At 49.3% G+C, this 24,414-nt stretch overlaps 1 protein-coding gene across 2 annotated transcripts in view; it reads right to left on the reverse strand.

Annotated features, from left to right (window-relative positions):
- The window catches only part of KIRREL3 (kirre like nephrin family adhesion molecule 3), a 725,113-nt gene that overhangs the window by 47,917 nt on the left and 652,782 nt on the right, over positions 1-24,414 (reverse strand). Inside the window, exons 11-13 of one of the 2 annotated variants that reach the window (XM_073320926.1) lie at positions 7,498-7,598; positions 4,365-4,563; positions 2,726-2,761 (exon numbers count right to left, since the gene is read on the reverse strand). In XM_073320926.1, the coding sequence (XP_073177027.1) occupies positions 2,726-2,761; positions 4,365-4,563; positions 7,498-7,598 (336 nt within the window). The remainder of the gene's footprint in view (positions 1-2,725; positions 2,762-4,364; positions 4,564-7,497; positions 7,599-24,414) is intronic. The other variant, XM_073320928.1, reaches the window with a different exon arrangement.

Genomic DNA, 24,414 nt, shown 5'->3' on the forward strand with positions numbered 1-24,414 from the left:
AAGAGCTTCCCCAATGACTGTGTGAACATTGCCAGCAACACTCCTTGTGCAGATGCATATTCACATGAGCCCCCAGGACACTTCTGGCAAATATTTTTGCCTATAAAACCTTTCTCAAAGCTCATAGAAAGGACTACAAAGGGGTGGCGAGGCCCATCCATGAGTGCATGTTCACAGTCACTATTTGAATGGATGTTTGCAAACATTTTCAGCCAGCTCTACACCACAAAATTGTATCTGAGATCATCTCTGAGGGCTTTGAATGAATACAGTGTTAAGGTCAAGGACTAGCAACTTTACTGAATGTGTCCAGCTGGGCTCAATGCTTGCAGCTGAAGTCACTGAATGTAACCATCCCGTTGCAGGTGTCAGCGTTACAGGTTGAACCAGGCCCTTCAGCATCAAAGCACAGTCCTCTACTACTCGAGCTAAAGCAGTAAAGCTCCATTTGTCAGTAGCAGTAGTAGGCTGTCATCCTCTTGTGGATCAGCCACAAGAGAAGGCCATGACACTCTTTGCCAGGAAAGAACACCCCCTAATATCATATCCCAGCATGCATCAAAATTTGGTGTACAACTTCCCTGCTGGTTGTTCTAACATCCTGTCCAAGAATGCTGAGAGGGACCTGCCCCAGAGAACATTACACCCAGCTTGTCCCCATCTACAGCAGATCCCTACCTCGACTTGGATCAGTCAGATTTACTCCCAGACTTCTAGCCTTCCAAACTGTATTGCAAGCATATTGGAGAGGAGCGCTCCTCTTAACCCTAGTTTACCTTTGGCATCGCTAACATGCCCCTTGCTGGACAGTCACAGTGTCTGCAAATCTCACCACTTTGCTAGACACTGTTCCTTCTGGGTAACTTGCTGTGTCAAGGGCTCCAGATGGCTCCCAACCCAGCCGCCGGTGGCGCTCTATACCCTCCGTGCCTCCTGTGTAGAATCGGAGATGGCTACTTTAAGCTGCTGAAGCCAGCTTAATGGGCAGGTAGCATCTGTGAGCCTTCCTCATATGCCCTACACTCAATTTCCCAAGCCCTGCTTCCTTCTTTAGAGTGAGTCCCTAAATATGGCTGCTGGAGCCTTCACCCTCTCTTTTGCCACTTCTCTACCATTCTGCTTCCAGACAACTCTGCCTGCTGGTGGTCAGTGCAGAGATAACCTATTAGCCCAGTCACCTATCGCTCACCAGATCTGCTGTGCGTGCAGCCCGCACTTCGCTACCCCCAGTATCCAACGGGCACCCTTGCATTCTGCATGCAGCAGTTTTACCAAACGAGGTTTCAAGTTTGAGCAAACTCTTCAGAGTTATTACAAACTTGTCTCCCTGAAGCCAGTCTTTGGAACATTGCACCAAGCCACCTTTGAATGGATCCTGCTAATACCACAGACACATCTCGCCATGTTCTATGGCATACACCGTGCCCTTCTTTGTGCCTTCACTGAGAAGGCTTGTGCCTTCGCTTAGATGGACGGCGTCCATTAGAGCTCGTGAGTGGGTTGATACAAGCCACAATGCACAGGAAGGTCAACTGATTAGAAAGATGAGAGGTAAGGGGTGAGCCATGGACATCCAGGGAGAATCAGAAGAGAGGTTTGGTCACCCACTTCTTTGAGCAACCTGAATGGGAAATCTTGTGCTAGGCAAAGCTCAAGCAGACGATGAAAACTCATCGTGAAGAGCAGACATCACAGAGCTTCTGCAATTACTTGTTCGTCTTAGAGAAACAAGCAACGCCAGGTGAGTGGAGAGATGGGAGCCTGGAGACACTGTCAATGCCTGCTAGTTCATAGAATCATAGAATATCAGGGTTGGAAGGGACCCCTGAAGGTCATCTAGTCCAACCCCCTGCTCGAAGCAGGACCAATTCCCAGTTCATCATCAAGGGAGCAGGGAGTGAGATCCAGAGGCAAGTGAGGGACTCTTAATGATAGGGCTTGGTCCTGGACGAGTGATGTGGCCAGCAGCGGATGGAGCATGACACAGGGAATGGGAAAAGCTGGCTCCTGGCAGAGATAACGCCAAGGGCTCTCCTGGGATGGAAGACACAGTCACTTACAATGGAAAGGCACAATGAGATGGTCAGGTGGCCAGGGATGGTAATGGGTGGGCCAGAGTAACAGTGAACAGAGCTGACAAAGAGCCCAGTGCTGCAATTTGCTGACTCATCAGCTCCAGTCCCCTGGGAAGCCTAATCCAGGCTTCATGGAGGGTGCTGTGGTTCAGGGAGATGAGAAATACAGCTAACAACAGTTTGTGACAAAGGCAATGCATCCTGCAACTGTCTGCCCCGTTTCAGGTCCATTCCTGTCCCACCTAATGCTGACAGTGGCTAACTCCCTCCCACTAAGGTGGGGAAAGATGGCTGGAAGTTCATTGCCCCTCTTGAAATTCACTGGTTTGTCTGTGTGTTTCCCCATAATAATACTTAGCATTTATACAGAGCATCTAGTCTGTAAACTCCACAGCACTTTGCAAAAGGGTCTAAGTATTAACAGATGGGGAAACCGAGGCACCAAGAGGTCACATGCAGAGCTGGGATTAGAATCCAGGGCTCCTGTTCACTGGTGCATGCCGTCTCTCAGAGCCTTTGAGAGATCTCTTCCTGCCCTCCCGCTGTCTGTCTCAGGAAAGGTAAAGCTAGAAGGAGGCTGCTGAATGCTAAGGTGTGAAAACGCAGCTGGGGGCAAGTCACATATTCACCTTCAGCTCATGATTCCATACCTGCTTCCATACCAGCTCCTGATTTCATTTCCGTACCTGTTTGAAAATAAAGCAAGCGTCTACAGCCTTGCCAAGCCCAAGTGCACACGTCAGTATCTCTGAGCGGGCAGGCTCTTTGCTGCTGGAGGATGCAATGGTGCATGGGCGTTCCCCTGAAATAGATATTCTCTACCACCCTAGTCTGAGGTTCCACTGCGTGGGGACCGGGAGCTACCATCTGGGACTACGCTGCAGATTGCTGGGATATGACTTCAGAGTAGTGTAGAGACCCCACCTCATGGATTCGGCACCGTTGTACAGCAGGGACAACCACTAGGATTCAGTTCTGCTTTCCTATAGGTTCAACCACTGGGAATCACTCCCCTGGGCAGGGATCTAACTCCACTGCCATGTCACCTGCTAGGCCCCTTCTCCATCTCCAGCAGAGTCAACAGTGCCCTTGCAGGACCCAACTAAAGAGTCCTGCATGGTTGCCCACACCCACTGGTGTCCAGCTCCACCCCATGCAGTGGCATGGGCTGGGACCCAGACCCATTGCCCTGCAGAGCTGCCCACTGGGACCCAGTTTGTTGGTTCTGTCCACTAGGAACTCACCTCATTGCCATGCACAGGCTCTGATTGGCAGACGATCGGAAAAAACACGGTCTGTTTGCATTGGAAGAAGTGCGAGGCCAATTTTGAGGGGTTCATTTAGCTCTGATTTAATCTGGATGGCAGCCTTGCCCATATAAATCAGAGCTTAATGAGAACAATCCACCTGCCTGCCTGGGCATTTAATAACATAGACTAGAACTGGAGTCCCTCCAGGAGCAAAACATTCTCTACAAAGGCAGAGCCCCCAGCGTGGAAGCCCCCACACTGCCCCAGAATTACTCAGAGAGCTGCTTAACCCTTTCTAGGAGCTGCCCTTCCCTTCCACTCTGGCTGCCATGGGTTCCATCTGTCCAGCCCTCCCAAAACTTGCATCTCCGATGGGCACTCTGCTTGAAGCTTCGAACACCAAGCTGGCCCACTTGGGTCTGTGTCCTGCTTCGCAGAGCAACGAGATGCTGTCAGCTTGCAACGCATGGACTCAGTGAGAATTGCTGACCAGGTTTCGTTAGCAGGCTCTGCCACTGCAACAGATTTGTGCTTTGGGCCCTCTTACGTGGACGGTCACTGGAGCATGTAGCCTCCTCCAGTCCTCAGCAACAGCACTGAAGTGTGTGGTGGAACAGGGGCTTCTGAGCAGCGCACACGTCAATTAACTCCCAATGGCCTTTACCCTTCCACGTCTGCTTCACTTGAGAGGGCTCAGCCCTGAGCCAACACCCCTTGACTTCAATGAGTGGCAAGGGCGTTTACAGACTACTCAGACCGAGTGAGCCACACAAAAAGCTAGTGACACCTCCCAGCCGTCACACTGTGCAGCTGGCATCGGCTCTGCAGAGCGTTTCCCATCTCCCAGAGACATAAAGCTTTGGGAGCTAGGGCCATCCAACAAGCCTTCCCAGTGTCTTCCTAAAAAACATCCCAGTTACCCTTTGACATGTCTCCTGGATATCATAGCACCTCCCCGGTCTTCTGGAACAGCCAGCTGCTAATTCCCAACGCCCAGGAGCTGCTGCTGGTTTCTAAGCACCGTGTCTGTGGCTCCCACCTTGTTCTTTCAGCCGGATGATCTCAGTGTCTGAGCCGAAGCTGTTCCAGGCAGTACAGTTGTAAATGGTCTGGAAATCAGCTCGGACGATGTTGCTGATGGTCAGTGTCGAGATGACGCCTTCCTCTGTGCTGACTGTCTCCACTGTATAGCGCCCTGAGGTCCCAGACTCCAGCACGTTCTCCTTCCAGGACCAGGCCTGCAAATCAACAAGAGGGGTTAGTTTTGTTCATTTAGGGCCTAATTCTTTTAGAAGAGCCTCAACTTGGCCTGGGGTGTGCACCCCTAGATAACGGTGGGCACAGACTGTAGCCTGAGGATGTCTAATGTGCAAGGGGAGTCAGTTAGGGGCGGACTTTCAAAAGCATTTATGAGATTTAGGAACATGAGTCCCACTGAAAGACACAGGAACCTGTGCTCCTAAGTCACTTAGGTGCTTTGGAAAATTCCACTCTGGACATTGACGTGCCAGTGGCTAAACTGCAGCCACTAAATTTCAAATGCAGTTGTTTCTAGGTGCAAACTGAAGCACAAATTCAGAAGCCAATCAGCAAGATACCCAGATCGGGCACTTCTTGTCCAGTTCTAAGGGTAAGTGGTGTAGAGGATTACAATAGGCCCTGTGTTTGCTATACTGGGGAAACTGAACAGACAGCTTGGCTTGAGACTGGAATGATTAAAATGCTGTAAAAATGCATTCATGTTCAATGTGGGGGACATGGCAGGATTCTATTCTGCTCCATGCATCATCAACCCAGCTGCCAGCTCACTCCAGCCTTCAGACTCTTTCCTGGGCCGGGACAGAAGGATCCCTGGGAGCTGGATTTTCTGATCCCAGGTGCAGTTTGTAGCACTGGCCCTGAATATTAGCAAATATTCCTGACTTGTAACCTGTGTCTCTCTGTCTGGGCTCAACGAGCGGGGACGAATATGGAGCCCCACAGCCTAGATCTTTACAATTGCTGCAGTGGCAGCTTCATGCTGGTGCTTTAGGAGCTGTGGAGGCATTCTGTGCTGGGGTGGGTGTGAATGCGATCAAAGACCTGGTCAAACTGTTCACTGCAAGTAACAGTTTGCTACACTCGGTGCTTCGATGACCCCCAGAACTACAGCATCGGAGCATCCACAGCGCCCCTGTGCAGCAGGGCTGTATGATTATCCCCATTGTGTGGATGGGGAACTGAGCCCCAGAGAGACTAAAGGCTAGATTCACAAAGGGATTTAGATACCCTGCTGCCCAGTGGAACTCTCAGCTCTGAGTCAGATGGCCAGGCTCCCCATGCATTGTGAGGGGTGTGTGTGTCGGGGGGCAAGTTAGGTGTCTAAGAAAAGGATTCTCAGAAGCCAGCACGCTGAGCGGGGAGCTGCCGGAGCCAACCAGGAGTGAAATGCAGAGGAAAAGGGTGGGGCTTACGGTCCAGATTCACAATGACATTTAGGTGCCTAACTCCCTGGTCTGGGCCTTAGGTGCCTGAATGAGAGGCTGGAAGCAAGCACCTGTCTCCACTTGGCCTTCTCAGCCATGAGCCCCATCCTGGAGCTGGGCAAAGTCCCTTTGTGACTCTAGCTGTCTCACCACTGCACCAGCCTCCCTTCTCTGGCTAGTTTACACTGTTTGGTCACAAATCGTATGTGATGCCATCCTGATTTCTGCCAACCAGTTTATGTGAGCAAATGCCAGCCGCTGGGGGGTTTCAGGAATGAGGTCTGGCAGCAGCGCTGGCCCGGTCTCCAGCCTATGAGCGCAGCAGCTGGACCACCTGATTGTCTGAGGAAGTCAGACAGCCTGCTCTTAAACCCAACAGCAACCACTGATCACTGGCTGCTCAGTGGACATGCCCGCATCTGCAACCTCTTCTGTGCTTGCCCTTTTCCTAGCCTTGCTCCAGCCCTGATCCTGCCTTGCTCCCAGCCTTGCTCCTCCTGGCCTGCCCAGTCCTGCTCCCCTGCTTGTTCCCGCCTCTGCTCTGATTCCTAGTCCCTACCTCCGGCTCTGACCCTTGGCTCTGATTCCTGGTCCCTGACTCCGGCTCCGACCCTTGGCTCTCATTCCTGGTCTCTGCCTCCGGATGTTTAAGGTCAGGCTTGGTAAAGCCCTGGCTGGGATGATTTAGTTGGGATTGGTCCTGCTCTGGGCAGGGGGTTGGACTAGATGGCCTCCAGAGGTCCCTTCCAACCCTGATATTCTATGATTCTATATTCATGCATCAATTCCTTTGAGCACATGTGACCGTGGGTGTTTATGTGAAGCACAGCCTTCATCCCAACAACCACCCACGGCCACAAATGCCCTGCACAGAAAACTGCAAGGATGTGGTTGAACCGAACAGCCATTTGAGGTTCCGACTGTGCTGCTCGCCTTTGACCAGCTCTGGGGAACAGCCTGAAAGCATGCAGCTAGGTTGTTCCATGCTTGGGTGCAGGTGTGCGAGTTATTCCATGTTTGAAGGCGTGTACATGTGAGGGAGACTGGGCTGTTCCGTGCCCAGGTGCTGTGATTTAAAGGCTGGAGGAAGGTGTTTTCCTTTCACAACACTGGGTTTAGTATTAGAGAGACAAAGTGGGCTGTAGCCCACGAAAGCTTATGCTCTAATAAATTTGTTAGTCTCTAAGGTGCCACAAGTCCTCCTGTTCTTTTTAAGCTGGGGGAGGGAATCTCTTTTATTGGATCAGCTCCTGTTGGGGAGAGAGACAAGCTCTGGAGCTACACGGAGCTCTTCCTCAGGTCTTGAACCTGGGTACAGTATACTCAAAGAAGGAGCAGCCCAGTTTCCCAGTGTATGGGATGCAGGGCTCCACCAGAACCTTTTTCCATAAGCAGCCAAGGGCTTTTTCATCCCCTGGTTACAGAACATGCTTCATTTCTGGCTTTGCAAAACCTTGTGAATTTCCCAGCCAGTCAAAAGTGCAGAACCACTGCCTGGGGCTCCGAAGTGCTTTGCTTATTACCAAGGTGATTAAATGCCACCAGGATTTCTCCTTTAATGAATTCACACAGGATTAGAGTGTGGATCCACAAACCGAACCTCATTATCTAGCACAGGGCTGGCCAGGTGCTACGACAGGAGGGGCAGCAGTCTCTCTCCCGCTGTACAAGCTCATTCAGTATGGGGATAGGGACGGGCCTACTCACGATTCTGTCTGGCGGAGGGGTGCTGCGGATGAAACACTTGATCTGTCCCTTTTCCCCATGCAGGGCGTGCTGCGTCTGAGTGCTCGAAATTATGGGAGGGCCTGAAAGAGAGAAGAAGGGGTGAAACCTGGCTGACTTCCCCCTACCTTCTTCCACATGCAGGGGGACTCCACAGCAGGAAATATTGTGTGACGCTAATGAAGAGCAACCAGCACAGTATCCCCCCCAGGGAAGGTTTTTTTTTTGCGGGGGGAGGACGGCTATCAGAGATGCTATGTTACAGATGCACTCTTCTCCAGAGAGAGAGAGAGATCTCAGATCAAACCTTCAGGGCAGCAGAGATCTGCATCACGGACACAGTGCAGACCAAAGATCCTGTATGGGGACCAAAAGCTCTGCTTTCAGGCCAGACTGTTTCCTTTCAGTGGGGCTTGTAGGGATACACATCAGGGCTGTGCTGCTTCTGCTGAGCGGTGTGACACAAATCCTGGGGATCTGCACGGTGGACACAGCGCTCCCCAGCTCTCTCCAAGCCCACAGTGGCATCATTGACACAAACTGTAAGAGACCCTCACTTTCCCTCTCTAAGGCAGTTCCCGCACGGTGCTAAGCTGTCCTTCCCGTTCCGTTCCGAATTCTCTCCCATCTCAGGCGCCCTGTGGGCGGCCAGCAGAGAGAGCTCTTGCACAATGCAAGAGGCACCCTGTCTCTTGCTCGCCCTAGAGGCGAAAGCCCCACAGGCTGTTCGCAGCCCTCGTTATTTCTCGCTCTCGGTAATAAGGCCCTGTGATGGGGTCGTGCAGGGAGTGCAGTGGCAGCCTTGCTTGAGCAGCTATTCCCATTCCTCATCGCCTGCCTTCATTAGGGGACGATTTACACTAATTCCTCCCCGTTGGCTTGTGGGGTGGAGACTGAACGAGCCAGATGCAAAGAAAGCTGGCAAGGGCTGCGAGCGCCAATGGCCAGGGGTGTCTGTGTCCCGCAGACCGTACGATCCACCCCAGGCTCGGCGACTGCCTGCACGCGGCTCTCCATGCCTCCTTCGCGAGCCTGGGCGCATCAGTTCCAGTCACACAGAGCGAATGTGCCATGCAGGCAGCCTAGGAGCAGAACCCGTCCCCGGGACGTGCCTCCTGTGTCACTTGGGAACAGAGGGCCAGATTTACAAAGGGCCTTAGGTGCCTAAAAATGCAGCGAGGCGCCTAGTGGAGCTTTCAAAATGTCTAAACAGGTTACGTGCCTAACTCCCACGGTTAGAATGGTCAATGGGAGTTAGGCTTGTACCCTGCTTAGGTGTCTTTGAAAATCCCATGAGGGATTATAGTAGCATCACTACGATGTAGTAGGTCTGCCGGCTTAACCCCAGAGCCTACAGCCAAGTTTTTTAACTGGGGAAGGAAAACCACCTGCCTTAAGCGCTGGTTGCTAGGTCATAAGGACATAAGAACGGCCATACTGGGTCAGACCAAAGATCCATCTAGCCCAGGATCCTGTCTTCCGATGGTGGCCAATGCCAGGTGCCCCAGAGGGAATGACCAGAACAGGGAATCATCAAGTGATCCGTCCCCTGTCACCCGTTCCCAGCTTCTCATTGACGGAACAATGCTTCTGCACCTGGGGCTAGGCTGGCATAGCTATGTGCCAGAGGGTGTGGATTTTTCACACCCCTGAGCACCATCACTATGCCAACCTAAAGCTTTAAGTGTAGGCCTGTCCCTAGTCTAAGCCTTGGGAGACCAGGGATCAACTGTGTACTGGTACAGACTTCCTGTGTGACCTGGGGCAAATCACTTTGCCTCTGTGCCTCAGTTCCCCATCTGTGCAATGGGGAATAGCACTGCCCTGCCTCTCAGCAGTGTTGAGGATAAACACAGTAATTTTGTGGAGATCCTCATACTCATATACTACAGTAACAGGGGCCATGTATGTACCATAGACGGCTGTTATCACTGCACTCAGTCACTATGATTTCCAGGGTTCTTAAAAGGGCTTATAAACTCATCAGGTTGGAAATAAAACTGACCCATTCTGACCCAGCCCTCAGCCACAAAGTGAGGTCCCAGATCCCCTGTTTCCACCGAGCCGCATGCTACCATCTGCAAGTAGTGGCTTCAATTTGATTTTAGCCACTTGGAGATAGATGGAAGATCTTGTAACTAAAGCACAGGTCTGGGTGTGGGGATCTGGGTTCTGATTCTGACTCTAAATCACTTCCCTTCCGTGCCTCATTTGCCCATATGGAAAATGGGCATGGTAATACAATAAGAATTGTTGGCACTGTGTTTTGAGATCCTCCAGCAGAAGGGGTTACAGAAGCACAGAGTATTATTTAATGGCGCCACATGATTATTATACAAACAGAGCTGAGGTCATCTAGTCCATCCCCAGCCAGTGCAGAATTGCTCTCCAGAGCACATTTTTCTAGCACACATATATATAGCGTATTGTCTCTTGCGTGCGACAGAACTTGTTGGATACAGCCAGGTTCTTCTCGGCCCATTTGTTCGATGGAGCTCAGAGTCAGCGGCAAAGGGAGCTCAAGGGGCAAACATCAGCACTGACATCTTTTCACAGGAAGCGGGTTGTTTTTGTGCCTTTGATCAGAACGAGGGAGATTTCAACCTCGGGACTGCAAAACATTTTATTTAATTCTTTACATTAAAAATATACAGGGCTTGTGGGGCAAGCGAGCCATTCCGTGGGGACGCGGGGGGCCAGGCTGCTTACTCGGTGGCTTGTTTTTCATTTGCTGCCTGCTTCGGGGGTGGATCAGGGCCCTTCATGTGTGCAGCCACCTCTGGAAGGGTGTGGGAGGTGGGGATGGAGCTGAGCTACAAAACGGTTGCAGGGCAGGTGGGCTCAGTATCATCCCGGTGGGGTGTGTCAGAGCGGCGTGCTCTCTGGCTCTCCAAGCACGGAATGGTTAGAACTTCACCCTCTCCTGCTCCACTGCTCCCTGTGTCTGTGCCATGTAAGAACTGCTGCTCTCTGGCAGGCCAAGAACACGGGAATCCAGCAGCGCTTGGTCTGCTGGGTGGCCTGGAGAGGAGGGGAAGGTTAGGCTTCCTGCCACTCTCACAGCACTCCCCTGCCAGTGTGGGGGAAGCGAATGCAAATGAGGGAATGGCTACCAGCTATGCTCTGGAGCTGCCACTGCATAATTAACTTTCTGTGGTGCGGCTTAGAAAGAAAGGGGCTCACTCTTTGATGGTGCATGGTTTGCCTTTGGAGCATTTAACCTTCAAGGTGGGAGAGGTCAGGCCCCTCGGTCTTCCAGTGAGGACCTGGAAATGAACGGGGATCGAGGGAGAATGATTCCAGGGGAACAGAAAAAGTGCTGGCATCATAATTACTGTTTATTAGCCCCTTAATTAAAATACATTTACATTTCTGTGAGCTGCTGCTGCGGCTGCTGGCAGACGGGGAAACAGCAACAAGCCAGGATCCAGGCACGGTCTGTGCATCAGGGTGAAGGCAATTAGCTCCTCTGACGGGGGCTGCAGTTGGCAGGATGCAGGTTGTCCCTGAATTAAACATTCTGCACGCTCGCGTCTTGCTCAGCTGAGCCGGAACGTGCTCTGAACGCCTATGGCATGGCGGGGCCTCTCTGCCAAGCACAGCAAGGCAAAATGGACTGGCAGAGGCAAGAGCGGTGAGTCACACTTTGCTCCTAATGACCAACCGGGCTGCTGAGCCTTGTTTTGAATTCACATCTGTGGATTACGTTGGAAGACTTCTCCTCCCCCCAACCCATAAACACACACACACGCACGCACACACACAACTTTTCATGCGTAGACACACACGAACACAAATATTCATGCACATTCACACTTTCTTCATGAATAAACACATATGCATGCATATATATATATATACACATATTCATACACACAAATTCACAGATAGATTTGTGCACACATACACACACACACAGGCGTAATGCATGCAGAAAACACACCTCCACTCTCACTCAAACATATATATTTGCACATACACACACATACTTATTCTCTATCTGCCTCTCTCACACACTCACCACACAGAAATCCTCACTCCCACAACATACTTTTGAACAGAGCTAGTTGCAGTCTGTAAAGAAAAGTCGATATGTGCATTTGGATTTTCAGAAGATTGCGCTTTGGCTGACTTAGCACCATTTTAGGATTCCCTTTCCTCACACATTCTAAGGAAGGAATGGTTGTTTAAAAGGAGACTTTTAAGCAAATACTGTAGAATATTTGCAACAAGCACATTTTGAATTTGCAAACATGAACACGTCTCGTATGGAAAAGTCCTGCAGAATTTAATAAAAAATTCTTAATAAATTCTATAGAACCTGTAAAACTGAAGAGTGAAATTTACCCCTCTATTGAATTCTCAACCAGAGAACAGGAATACATGATGTGACGACATTGTCCAGTCAAAACAGCTCACCTATTCAAGACTCAGGAGAAAATGCATGCAAACAAGCCCCAGCCTAAGAATTAGTCACAGAAATTATTTGATGAATAATTCTGAATACAGAATACACTGGAGAAAGTCAAGATTTGTTGATGGCTAATTCCCAAGCAGAGGTGAAAGTCACGGAATGACTCATAAGAGAAAATGGAAAACATTATTTTGCAACACTTTCCAGAGAAGTAATTTTCACTGACATCTTCTGCCCAGGTCTGGTTCCAAATTAGTCTCCCTGCTCTGCTCTTACTTAAGCAGTCCTTTGCATTCACCTATATACCTATGCCGTTGCGCCTCCCTACACATTCACACCCACTCTCGCACATATGCTTTCACAGATACATACTGGCTCCTTAAAAGCAGGCAAAGGATAGTCTTTTCACAGCACTGGCCTGCGCCTCTGCCACAGGTTTAGGCCAAGATTTTCAAAAATAATGACTAGTCATTTGGGATACCTCCATTTTTGGATGCACGACTTGATTTTCAGGCAGTGACGAACATGCAGCCTCTGGGATTCAGGCCCCTGAAATCTGTCTGGAGTTGGGCACCTGAACATCATTGGTCAATTTTGAAGAACCTTGACCTTAAATCTCTCTGTGCTTCAGTTTCCCTATCAGTAAAAGGGGGACAAAGATGATCCGGCGTAGGGGGCTGTGAGGATAAATTCCTCAATGTCTGTTAGGTGCTCACACCCTACAGTGCTGGGAGCCCTAGAAAGGCACGTTAATAAATAAGCTTGATGTGATTAGAATATAAGGAAGCATTCCTTCGCTTATTCAGAAACTATGAGTGTGAGGGACCCAATGATGAGAGGGGTTTGTCGCTCCTAAACAGAACACAGCTTTATCCAAACGGAGTAGCCATCTCTAACGGAGGCTTTGGCTACAGTAGAAAGGGTTTGGCGGTACATCTCTTTGGAGTTTCTGTTGGGAACTCTATAATGTTGTTTTGCTTGTACAGATTATAGTGTTTCTCTAGCTTTTTGATACCTGGAACCAGCTTGCTGCCTTCCTAAACTGTCTCGGGGAGATCTCCGGGACCGGCGCTGGTCCACGGACCAATCATAGAGAAACCAGTCCCATGAACAAAATATACCAGCAAAAAGCACTTTCCCCCAAGTACAATAGCACCTAAGTCAGGGCTTTTGCCAACATAACTATTTTGGTTGGGTTGGGGAAAAAAAATCACACTCCTGACCGACCGCACGTTTTCAGTTAGGAGTGGGTGAACTCCAATGGCTCAAGCAGCTTCATGAGCATTGAGAAATAGCCCTATTTGGGATCATTATTCAAACTGTGAGGCCTGGAAGCTGGGCAGGAAAATATCACCAGAGCAAGTCCCTCTCCTAAGGCTTCTCTTCCTGTCGAAGGTGAAACCAGGATGGATTGAACTCATTGTGATCATCTGTGTTGGTTTTATCAGAGAGTTCACCCAGCTCAGCCAACATTCACTTATGCTTCATGCCCCCATCTCTCTCTCTCCTTTCCCTTCCTGTGTGTGGGCAAACTGATACATGTTGGTTTTATTTTTTAACCCTCCCAGTTAAAAAACTCTGTTATCCTGAGTGTGTTCTACTTTCTGTATGCTACCTTTTGGCACCCTGAGGAGAATTAGGACCTGAGGGTGAAGCAGAAGTAGGGCAGAGAACCCTGGATTCCCTACACAGGTCCGCACTCTGCTTGACTGCCTTCCTGTGCAACGTTCATTTTTAAATTGGCCATGTATGAGTGTGCGTGTGTTTGTGTGAATTTAGTGCTGGAGAAGAAGGCCACTAGTTTGACCCCAATGAAAGGAGGGATGAGCCTACTGGACCTCTGGCAAAAGGTGTGCGGGTCCCCAGAAGGGCTTTCCTACAGGAATGACAATGGCTGCCCTCTCAGAAGAGGAGAGGGCCCCAAAAGAAACCAAGAGTCACCTGTGTGGGAGCAATGGAAAGAGCAGGGATGGGGCCACAAGTGTAATAGAAGACAGAAAACCCCAGACACCCACTTCTAGGTGCTGGACAGAGAGCCCTAAAGACTGAGGCTTTCTGGTTTGACTTATAACTGGTACAGCTTTGCTTCCGCACTCCCCTTCCCAGAGACCCATCTAGTGGGGAGCTCAGGAACCCAGTTCTTGACCTCTTTGCTGAGATTACCAACCTGTAGTCATCTAACTGATCGCCATATTTGGGCTTGGGAAGGAATTTCCCTCCGGGTCAGCTTGGCAGAAACCTGGGGTGGGGTGGGGTGGTGGTGTTCACTTTTCTCTGCAGTATGGGGTATGGCTCACTTGCAGGTTTAAACTAGTGTAAACGGTGGATTCTCTGTAAGTCGTTAAACCATTATTTGAGGACTTCAGTGACTCAGCCAGAGGTTACAGGCTTATCCAGCCAGCATCTTTCACCTGGGCTCCCATCCACGCATGTGCATTTATACAAAACAAATCCAAGTTTAAAAAGGCGGGAGGGGAAGGTCATTTTAGCCTCCGAAAGAAGGAGGGAGAGATTTTCAGTGGGAGTGAAAAAATGTTTTAGGTGCTTTTCAAAATGTCTCCTGCCCTAGCTATGCAAACGGCTCCTGAGGCTCCCCTCCGCACACATCGGAGACAAAGCAAACGCAGCACCCCTGAAAATCAGGTCCTAGGCATCTCCGGTTTGGATCTGGACAATGGAGACACGCAACTCAGAGGCCACTTTTGCAAACATGGCTGTAAGTGACTTGCCCAGCATAGTGCGATGATTGGAACCGGAGAAAGAAGCTCAACTCCGAGGGACGTAGCTGGGTGTGACTTCCGAAATGCAAGGGCTAGGCTGCTTTGCACATTGTCACGCTGGCCTCCTGGCATGATTGCTTCCCTGCAGCTCCGCTTGCCTGCCTGTATCACTCGTTGCTCATGAAACACCCAAGGTCAGCCAGCAGAACCAAGAACAGCTCAGCTTTTCAGGCTGGGCTTTCGCTACAGGACTTAGCCTGCCCATACATGTCAGCAGTTAAATGCTAGTTCCAAGTTCTGGGAACACTGCAAGGCTGGGTGACATCAAAGAAAGAAAAAAGCCTAAGTTGAGAAAAATGGCTTAAATGATAATAAAATAATAAATAATAATAATAAAAGGGTCATTTTCCCCATGGATAATGGATTTTAAATGGCACAAACGCCAGCAGCTTTGGGTCTGATTATTGCCTCAGGAGTTCGGAATCAGAGGCTTAGCATCATGCTAACAGCATACGACTAAAGATCATTTCGTGAAATAATAGTGTAAAGTTGAAGCCTGTTTGCATCTGGGACTGGAGTTTGAGTCTCCAACAGGAGGTGACTGCTCATGAAGGCTGCCAATCTCCTGGCTTGGGATTCAGTGCTAAGTGTCAGACAGCCCACAGGCAGTAAAAGGCTTTAAACAGGGTTGCTATGGATATAAATGGCGGTGCTATCGGTTGCGGTTATTTTTAGCCTCGCAGTGCCAATTGATTTGTGCAGCCCCAGAGGGTCACACAAAAGAGAAGGCAGGTTGCTGACTCTGGAGCCTTTAAGGAATCAAAGGAAGGTCCGAACTTCCCCGGGGCACCCGAGTCAATATCCGCCTTTCCTTTGAGGTCTTTGCAGCACTAAAATCTCTTGGTGGGGGAGGTTTCATTTTAACTCCTTCCGTTCAGCAGAAGTTCTAGACGATGAGCAGATAGCGGGTCCCGTTCCAGTGGGTTGCATTGGTCACTGGTATGCCCAGCAATAAGCACCGGCAATGCAAGGTTCATTTTGATGCAGTAAGGCAGGTAGATAGACCACACCATAATTCCTTGACCGTGCCAGGACTTCCAGTTCTCCCTGCTTGTTTCCCAGGCTTCTTGCCTTTGTGTATAAGCACTTGAGATAACTCGCTGATCGTCCCTCTTTCTCGGCATGAGGCAGGAGCCCTCAGTCTCTCAGAGCACACTGCCTCACCTTGAACTCAGGCCCTGGGATGAAAAGGCAGAGAGGTTACAAAGTGAGCTATCAAGTTATAATACAGCAGCCTCTTCCATTAACTAGCTCTCTGTTGTCGATCCATCCACACTAGGCTGATGGGGTTCCTTGGGTCTCTGACCCAGAGAGTCCAGGGTAATGAGAGGGAACCCTCATTGTAGGTGCTGTGGTCTGTCGTTGCCCACGCTGAGCTCAGGTAATACAGGCCCCCAGTTCTGCCGCACTGCAACAAATGGCAGATGTTCGCTCCAGGGGCTCAGCCAGCTTGGACTAGCTGATGAATCAATAGCTGCCCTGCTGCTCCACAAGGAGATTCTGTCTCCTGCTCCTACGCCATCAAGGTGGAAGGGAGCTCCAGATGCCTGCTCGTGCCACGGGGGCAGTCACAGAACCTTGTGTTAACGTTACTATCTGGCGCCCTCAATATAACGAAGAGAAGAAGGGATCTAGATAGACGGGGATGCCTGTCAAGGTCGCCAGCTGGTCGCCCCTGCTGCAGATTGGTTTGCACCGTGTCTCGCCTTCCAGCCGATCGCTCATTTATCCTTATTACTGCAATGGCCCGTTCCCTGATCAGACTGCCCCATCAGAAGGCAGCAGATACGCTCTATCAGGGGCTGGCAGCAGCCGAAGCACAAATTGTTGTCTGAGCTGTGAATTGTTTTTCAGAGAGAGAGGATTTATTGCATGTGCTTCCTCCCTGTGAGGAACGGGTTTGTGCTGAGCAGCTAGGACAATGCCCCCGTTCCTGGCCTTTAATACCCTCAGCCCCTGCCCTTCCAGGCACAGAATAGTATCATTATTTATTCCCTGTGGTCAAGGTAGTGCCTAGAAGCCTCAGTCATGGACCAGACCCCACTGCGCTAGGCGCTGTACGAACACGGAGCAAAAAGTCAGTCCCTGTCCCAAAGAGCACTTGTCCATCTGTAGCACCTCTCAGAGTCTGTCCTGACTAGGCTGAAAGGTGTGGTGAAGATGTCAGTTAGCCCGTTCCAGCTCTCTAGTGTAGACGAGGCAGTGTTGGTTTTACCATGTGTGAACTGGCTGAACTGGAGCTTGGAAGGGCTACAGGGGCACTTTAGCACATGTTTAAAATGAAACACATGGTTAATTTCTCTCCTGAAGAGCGACAGTTTCCTGGTTCAGGGCCACCATGCTTATAAATAGACATTATGCTTCATAACACTGCTGGTAGGTAGGCGGGCTTTCCATTTTACAGATGGGGAAACCGAGGCATGGACTGGTTCAGAGACGTACCCTAGGCTGCCCAATGAGCCCTGAATTTGGCCCCATGACTAGAGTCTTTCCATGTCACTGTACTGTCTTCCTAGCTTGTTTTTGATACAGAAGGGTCGCAACCCATTGAGCCCCTATTTCTTTAATGGTGGGTGCAGGCAAAGGCAACCCGAAAAGAGCTGGGGGAGGAAGAACTAGGAGAGTCTGTTGTGATGGTGGCACAGCCATTAAGGGTGGTCAGAAAGCTCAAGAGGCGTTTGGCTGGGTCTGGTTGCTGCTGATTCCTGGCACCCTTTTTGTCTCTGCAGAATGCCGCTAATCTGCATAATCCTCCCTTCTGTTAGCAGAGGCTCTGAATCCTACCTGTCTTTGGTCTGAGACTCCAGCTTCTGGAGGATTCCACGCTGGCCTCCAAACTCAGTGAAATGCTGACCAGGCCATGGTCACAGGATAGTGACATGGAATGGGAGGGAGGGGAGGAAAGGCGAGCTGGAATGGCAAGGTGCAAAGCAGGGCTCCATCGCTGTTCCTCAAAGGTCTCATAGACAGGGCACCTGGACTGGGAGTCAGGAGACCTGACTTGGCCATTGGATTGCTGGGTGATCTTTGACAAGTCACTTCCCCTGGCAAGTCACTTCCCCTCCCTGAGCCTATCCCCATCTGTAAAATGGAGAAAATGAACCTGACCTCCTTTGTAAAGCGCTTTGAGATCTATGTGAAAAGTGCTAGATAAGAGTTAGGTGTTTATGAATAGTAGTATAGCTCCTAGAAGCCCCAACCCCACTGTGCGAGGTGCAGTCCAAACACACAACAAAGAGACAGGGCTAGATCCACAAAGGGATTCATGCATCTAGCTGCCACTTTGGGCACCTAAGTCCGTAAGTCAGAGCCTCAAAACACCTCCTCAGCTGATGCCTAAACTTCCATCCGTAACGTTCCCTGAATGTCTGCTGGTGCACAAAGCTGCCAAGCTCATGCTTAGGCCCCCGCAAGATTCCCTAGAATTCAGGCTCCATTGTCATTCACAGAACCCCTGCTCAGCGGTGAGAGCACTCAGCCCTGCCCAGTGATGAGAGCACTCAGCCAGATTCAGCCTCAACCCTCTGCTCTGCTGGATTTGGAGCAGGGACTTGTACTCCTATCTCCCCAGCGAGTGCCCGGACTGCGCTCTCTGCCCCAGTGCGTACAAAGGGGACAGCTTCAACGTGGTAGCTGCTAGCCTGGGGGTTAGGGTGCTGCATTAGGGGATTTGGGTTCACGTGCTTGTTTTGAATCAGGCAGAGAAGGGATTTGACCACATGCCACTCATGTAGCAGGTGAATGCACTAACCACTAGCCACCTCTTCCTTGGCTTGTTGTGAGACAGGGCTGGCCGGGGGTATGTGCCTCTCTCCGGGAGAGGGTTCGCAGCTCAGAACCCCAAGCAAAGGGAGGTACCTCCCACCAGCTCGGACTTGGGTGAGCTCACTACGTTTGAATGGCAGGGCTTAGGCCCCACCCCTTCCACGGCATTTTCTGTTCCAGTAGCCTAGGCAGCTCCTGGCTCAGCATGCTGCCTTCAGTGAATCCCTTTCTCGGGTGCCTAACTCTGCCCTGGCATTATCTAGGGAGCCTGGGTAACTAACTTGCGGCTGTGGATTCTGCTGGGCAGCAGGGCACCTAAATGTTAGGCATTGCAGTGCTGAGCCGAAGTCCCTATTGTGGATCTAGCCCACAGTCTCTGCCCCAAGGAGTTTACAATCTAAGGATAAGACAACAGGTGGGAAGGCAGGAGAGCCCAAGGTAACGAGAGGATTGTATTATAATCCCGATTTGGATCCAATTAAAAATATGAGATGCCAATTTTCTGTCTAAAATAACAGTGGGCCAGATTTTCCGAAGAGCTCAGAAGAGTGAGAGATTATATGAACGCAGCGAGATAGAGATAGAAGGGATGTATGGCAATTGATAGATAGATAGGCAGGCTCAAGCTGCCAAATTCAGATGTGGACACAGATTTCAAATAGCCCAACACTCGTGGGTTCTTGGGTCTGGGATTTTGATTTGGGACATAATCTGTTTAGTTTCTTTCGTGGCTCTTACTGTGGCATCTGGGTACCTTGTACGGAGAGGGGCCACTTGCAGACATCAGAGCCAGATTCAGGTCAGGAACACCTGTAAAGTTCAGGGGCATTCTGATCAGAAGTTTTGCTTCAGGACCATCTTTCCCTGAGATACAACCGCATTTGCTCCAACCCCTCAGACAAACACCTACAGGATCTCTATCAAGCATTCTTACAACTACAATACCTACCTGCTGAAGTGAAGAAACAAATTGACAGAGCCAGAAGAGTACCCAGAAGTTACCTACTACAGGACAGGCCCAACAAAGAAAATAACAGAACGCCACTAGCCATCACCTTCAGCCCCCAACTAAAACCTCTCCAACACATCATCAAGGATCTACAACCTATCCTGAAGGACGACCCATCACTCTCACAGATCTTGGGAGACAGGCCGGTCCTTGCCTACAGACAGCCCCCCAACCTGAAGCAAATACTCACCAGCAACCACATACCACACAACAGAACCACTAACCCAGGAACCTATCCTTGCAACAAAGCCCGTTGCCAACTGTGTCCACATATCTATTCAGGGGACACCATCATAGGGCCTAATCACATCAGTCACACTATCAGAGGCTCGTTCACCTGCACATCTACCAATGTGATATATGCCATCATGTGCCAGCAATGCCCCTCTGCCATGTACATTGGCCAAACTGGACAGTCTCTACATAAAAGAATAAATGGACACAAATCAGACGTCAAGAATTAGAACATTCAAAAACCAGCCGGAGAACCCTTCAATCTCTCTGGTCACTCGATTACAGACCTAAAAGTGGCAATTCTTCAACAAAAAACTTCAAAAACAGACTCCAACGATAGACTGCTGAATTGGAATTAATTTGCAAACTGGATACAATTAACTTAGGCTTGAATGAAGACTGGGAGTGGACGGGTCATTACACAAAGTAAAACTATTTCCCCTTGTTTATTTCCCCTCCTACTGTTCTTGTAAAGTGCTGGAAATGGCCCACCTTGATTATCACTACAAAAGGTCCCCCGCCCCCCCTGCTGGTAATAGCTCACCTTACCTGATCACTCTTGTTACAGTCTGTATGGTAACACCCATTGTTTCATGTTCTCTGTGTATATAAAATCTCCCCACTATATTTTCCACTGAATGCATCCGATGAAGTGAGCTGTAGCTCACGAAAGCTCATGCTCCAATAAATTTGTTAGTCTCTAAGGTACCACAAGTCCTCCTTTTCTTTCCCTGTGACACACATGTGCCTCCAGTGGCATCTTCTCCTTATTCTGTCAAACCCAGTTACTCTCAAAGACCAGCTGTCATAAATATAAAGGGAAGGGTAACCACCTTTCTGTTTTCAGAACTATAAAATCCCTCCTGGCCAGAGGCAAAACCCTTTCACCTATAATGGGTTAAGAAGCTAAGATAACCTCACTGGCACCTGACCAAAATGACCAATGAGGAGACAAGATACTTTCAAAGCTGGCGGGGGAACAAAGGGTCGGTCGGTCTCTCTGTCTGTCTGTGTGATGCTTTTGCCGGGAACAGAACAGGAATGGAGTATTAGAACTTATTAGTAAGTAACCTAGCTAGAAATGCGTTAGATTTCCTTTTGTTTAATGGCTGGTAGAATAGCTGTGCTCAATGGAACGTATATTCCTGTTTTTGTGTCTTTTTGTAACTTAAGGTTTTGCCGAGAGGGATTCTCTATGTTTTGAATCTGATTACCCTGTAAGGTATATACCAGCCTGATTTTACAGAGGTGATTCTTTTACTTTTTCTTTAATTTACATTCTTCTTGTAAGAACCTGATTGCATTTTCATTGTTCTTAAGATCCAAGGGTTTGGGTCTGTGTTCACCTATGCAAATTGGTGAGGATTTTTATCAAGCCTTCCCCAGGAAAGGGGGTGTAGGGCTTGCGGGGATATTTTGGGGGGCAGACGTCTCCAAGTGGGCTCTTTCCCTGTTCTTTGTTTAACACGCTTGGTGGTGGCAGCATAGGGTTCAAGGACAAGGCAAAGTTTGTACCTTGAAGAAGTTTTTAACCTAAGCTGGTAACAATAAGCTTAGGGGGTCTTTCATGCAGATCCCCACATCTGTACCCTAGAGTTCAGAGTGGGGAAGGAACCTTGACACCAGCTCACAAAGAGGTAAAACACAGCAGATTTGCTGCTACGTACACCCCTAATTTTGTGTGCATATGCTAAGAAGCGCGTAGGGAATCGAGTCCCAGCAGGTCTGCAAAGTCAAGAAGCTGAGGTGGGATAATTCCTGAGTGGCACCAACTTTATTTGCTCCCCTGACAGCACTGTAATGTAAAAATCAAAGCTTGTTTCAGCTCCAGAGGACATGGGGGAAGCATTTCCCATCCCGCTCCCCACACACATGGCTTTGGTACATTACTCACTTGATCTGAATTCTGGGGGTGTATGTGACTGGTGGCAGGAGGCGAGCAGGTTCTTTGCCATTTTTTAATTTGCTGCTATGTGTCCTTCAAGCGATTTTAATTGTAATTAAAATCCAGCCGCCAAATGGAATGGAGCGTGCGAGAGCCTGTGGGCAGGGTGGAAGTCAAGGGAGTGGTTGGCTTTCCACAGCCCTGCAGTCTTGCCCTGCAGTTTTCTTCTTAGCATTATCTGCATTGCAAATTAAACTCTGCTGCTGCGTGTGCTGCTTCCCCTCTAGCTCTCTTTTCTTCATGACAGTGAATTGGGCCTGAAGCCTGTTGTTTTGCCAGACAGGTGACAGACTATGCAAATTTCACACTCTCTTTACATAGTTCCCAGTTAACCCAGCACTGATCCTCCATGCAGCATAGTTCAGTGGACGGGGCATGAAGCTGGGAGTCAGGAGACCCAGCTTGTCATGGATATGTGGGGTGACCTTGGTCAAGTCACGGCCTCTCCATGTGCCTCAGTTTCTCCATCTATGAAATGCTGCTGAGACTTACCTTTCCTTTGTAAAGCACTTTGAGACACATGAGTTACAAAGGGCTGTATAAGAGCTAGGGATTATTACGTTCTCTTCGGGACTGTCCTCAGTTACATCAAGGGCTAGATTCACAAGGGGGGCCGTGGGTGCCTAACTACCACTTTAGGCACCACTGGCATTCACAAAACTCCTGCTCAGCTGACTCCTAACCCTGGAGGCACCCGTGGTGCTGCAGTTTCCAATGGTAAAGTCCCGGAGGTGCCTCGGTTTGAGCAGAGCCACCAAAGTCCTGGCACCGTCCAACAGCTCAGTCCCTATGGCATGCCTAAGCCCTGGAGGAATTTAAGAAGTAGGCGTTCCCCTGTCTATTTCACTTTCGGGGCCTGATTTGGTAGTTACCTGAGTCCCCCCTGCAACTCTAGCTATCCCCCAAATACTTCGGGGTGAGGAAAAGTGAAGAAGAGCCAGAGAATGGTCTAGACAGGGATCCAGGTTCGATTCCCTGCTCTGCAGGCCATGACTCAGCCACTTTTTCCTATTGGACCATGGGCAAGCCATTTCGGCCCAGAAGCCTCACTGATTACTATGGCGCCTAAATACCTTTGAGGATCTGAGCCTCAGTGTTTAAGTTTCCCACTTACAATACAGATTACAATAGAGATTACACTGTCCTACCTCCTAGGATAACAGTTATCCTCACAGTGAGGATAAATACATTAAAGATTGCAAGGTGCTCAGATATCTTGGTGATGGGGACCAGATAAGTAACGTAGATAGAAAAAAAAAAAAACCTCCCACAGCTAATAGATACATAAACCTCTTTTAGCTAAAAGTATATTTTGCAATTCGGAAGAGACTTTTACCCAAGGATCTCCAGTTATTTTACAGAGGCTAAATTAATTCAATCTCACCCCATTATCATCATCAGTATTATTGCCAATGGGATAGGTGCCTTTCACTCCCAGGCCACTGGCTGAAACCCATTCCTAGATGGTAGCGACAGAAAGCTGTTGCCATCTGATAGCAGTTTGGTGGCCTATGGGAAATGCATTTAAAGGATCCAGCTTAGATGCTAGTGTCCACACTGTAAGAACCGTTGCTGGAAGGCTCAGAAAGGCCATGGAATCTGAGTTCTTCCACTCCTCGAGTGAGGGCAGGTTGAGGTGCCTTGACAGTATAATGGGATGGGGGAATCCTGTGTTCCTTCAGTTTGAAGGAGAAATACAGACTGGGATTCTCAAAAAAGCCTAAGTGGGTTAGATGTCCAAATACCATTTGATTTCAGGTCTCCACATCTCAAGTCAGCACCTTTCACCAGCACTGAATTCCCAGGATAGCTGTTGTGCGTTTTGAAAGTTCAGTGATTGGCTAAGCATCATTGGCTGATCCCAACTTCTCTGGGCTTGAAACAGAACTAGGTTTCTCGTGTGATATTCTCTACCCTCCTGCACGGGTTTGTGCCAGGAACACCCACCCCCTAAACAACTAAATTAGCCGTTACCGCTCTAGAACGAGATCTTGGAGTTACCATGGATAGTTCTCTGAAAACTTCAGCTCAATGCACAGCAGCGGTCAAAAAGGCTAGCAGAATGTTTAGGAACTATTACGAAAGGAATAGGAAATAAGACAGAAAATATCACTATGCCACTATATAAATCCATGGTGCACCCACACCTTGAATACTGTGTCCAGTTCCAGTCGCTCCATCTCAAAAAGGAGAGAGTGGAACTGGAGACCATTCAGAGAAGGGTAACAAAGCTGATGAAGAGTATGGAACGACTTCCGCATGAGGAGAGACTGAAAAGATTAGGGTGATTCAGGCTAGAAAAGAGATGATGAAGACGAAATATGAGAACGGTCTATAAAATCATGACTGGTGTGGAAACAGTGAATAGGGAAGTGTTATCTACCCTGCCCCACAAAACCAAACGCAGGGGTCATGCGATGAAATTAATAGGCAGCAAACAAGAGGAAGCATTTTTTTCACACAACACACAATTAACTGGTGGAACTCATTGCCATGGGATGGTGTGATGGCCAAAGTAGAACTCGGTTCAAAAAAGAACTAGATACGTTCATAGAGGATAGGCCCATCAATGACTATTTGCCAAGATGGTCAGGGATACAACCCCTCGCTCAGGTGATCCTAAATCTCTGAATGCCAGAAGAGGAAGACAGGGGTGGATCACTCCAACTGGCTTGTTCTGTAAACTCCCCCTGAAGCTCTTGTACTGGCCACTAGTGGAGAAAGAATACTGGGCTAGATGGAGCATTGGTCT

This window comes from Lepidochelys kempii, chromosome 22 (genome assembly GCF_965140285.1).
Source record: "Lepidochelys kempii isolate rLepKem1 chromosome 22, rLepKem1.hap1, whole genome shotgun sequence".
NCBI classification, from domain to species: domain Eukaryota; kingdom Metazoa; phylum Chordata; order Testudines; family Cheloniidae; genus Lepidochelys; species Lepidochelys kempii.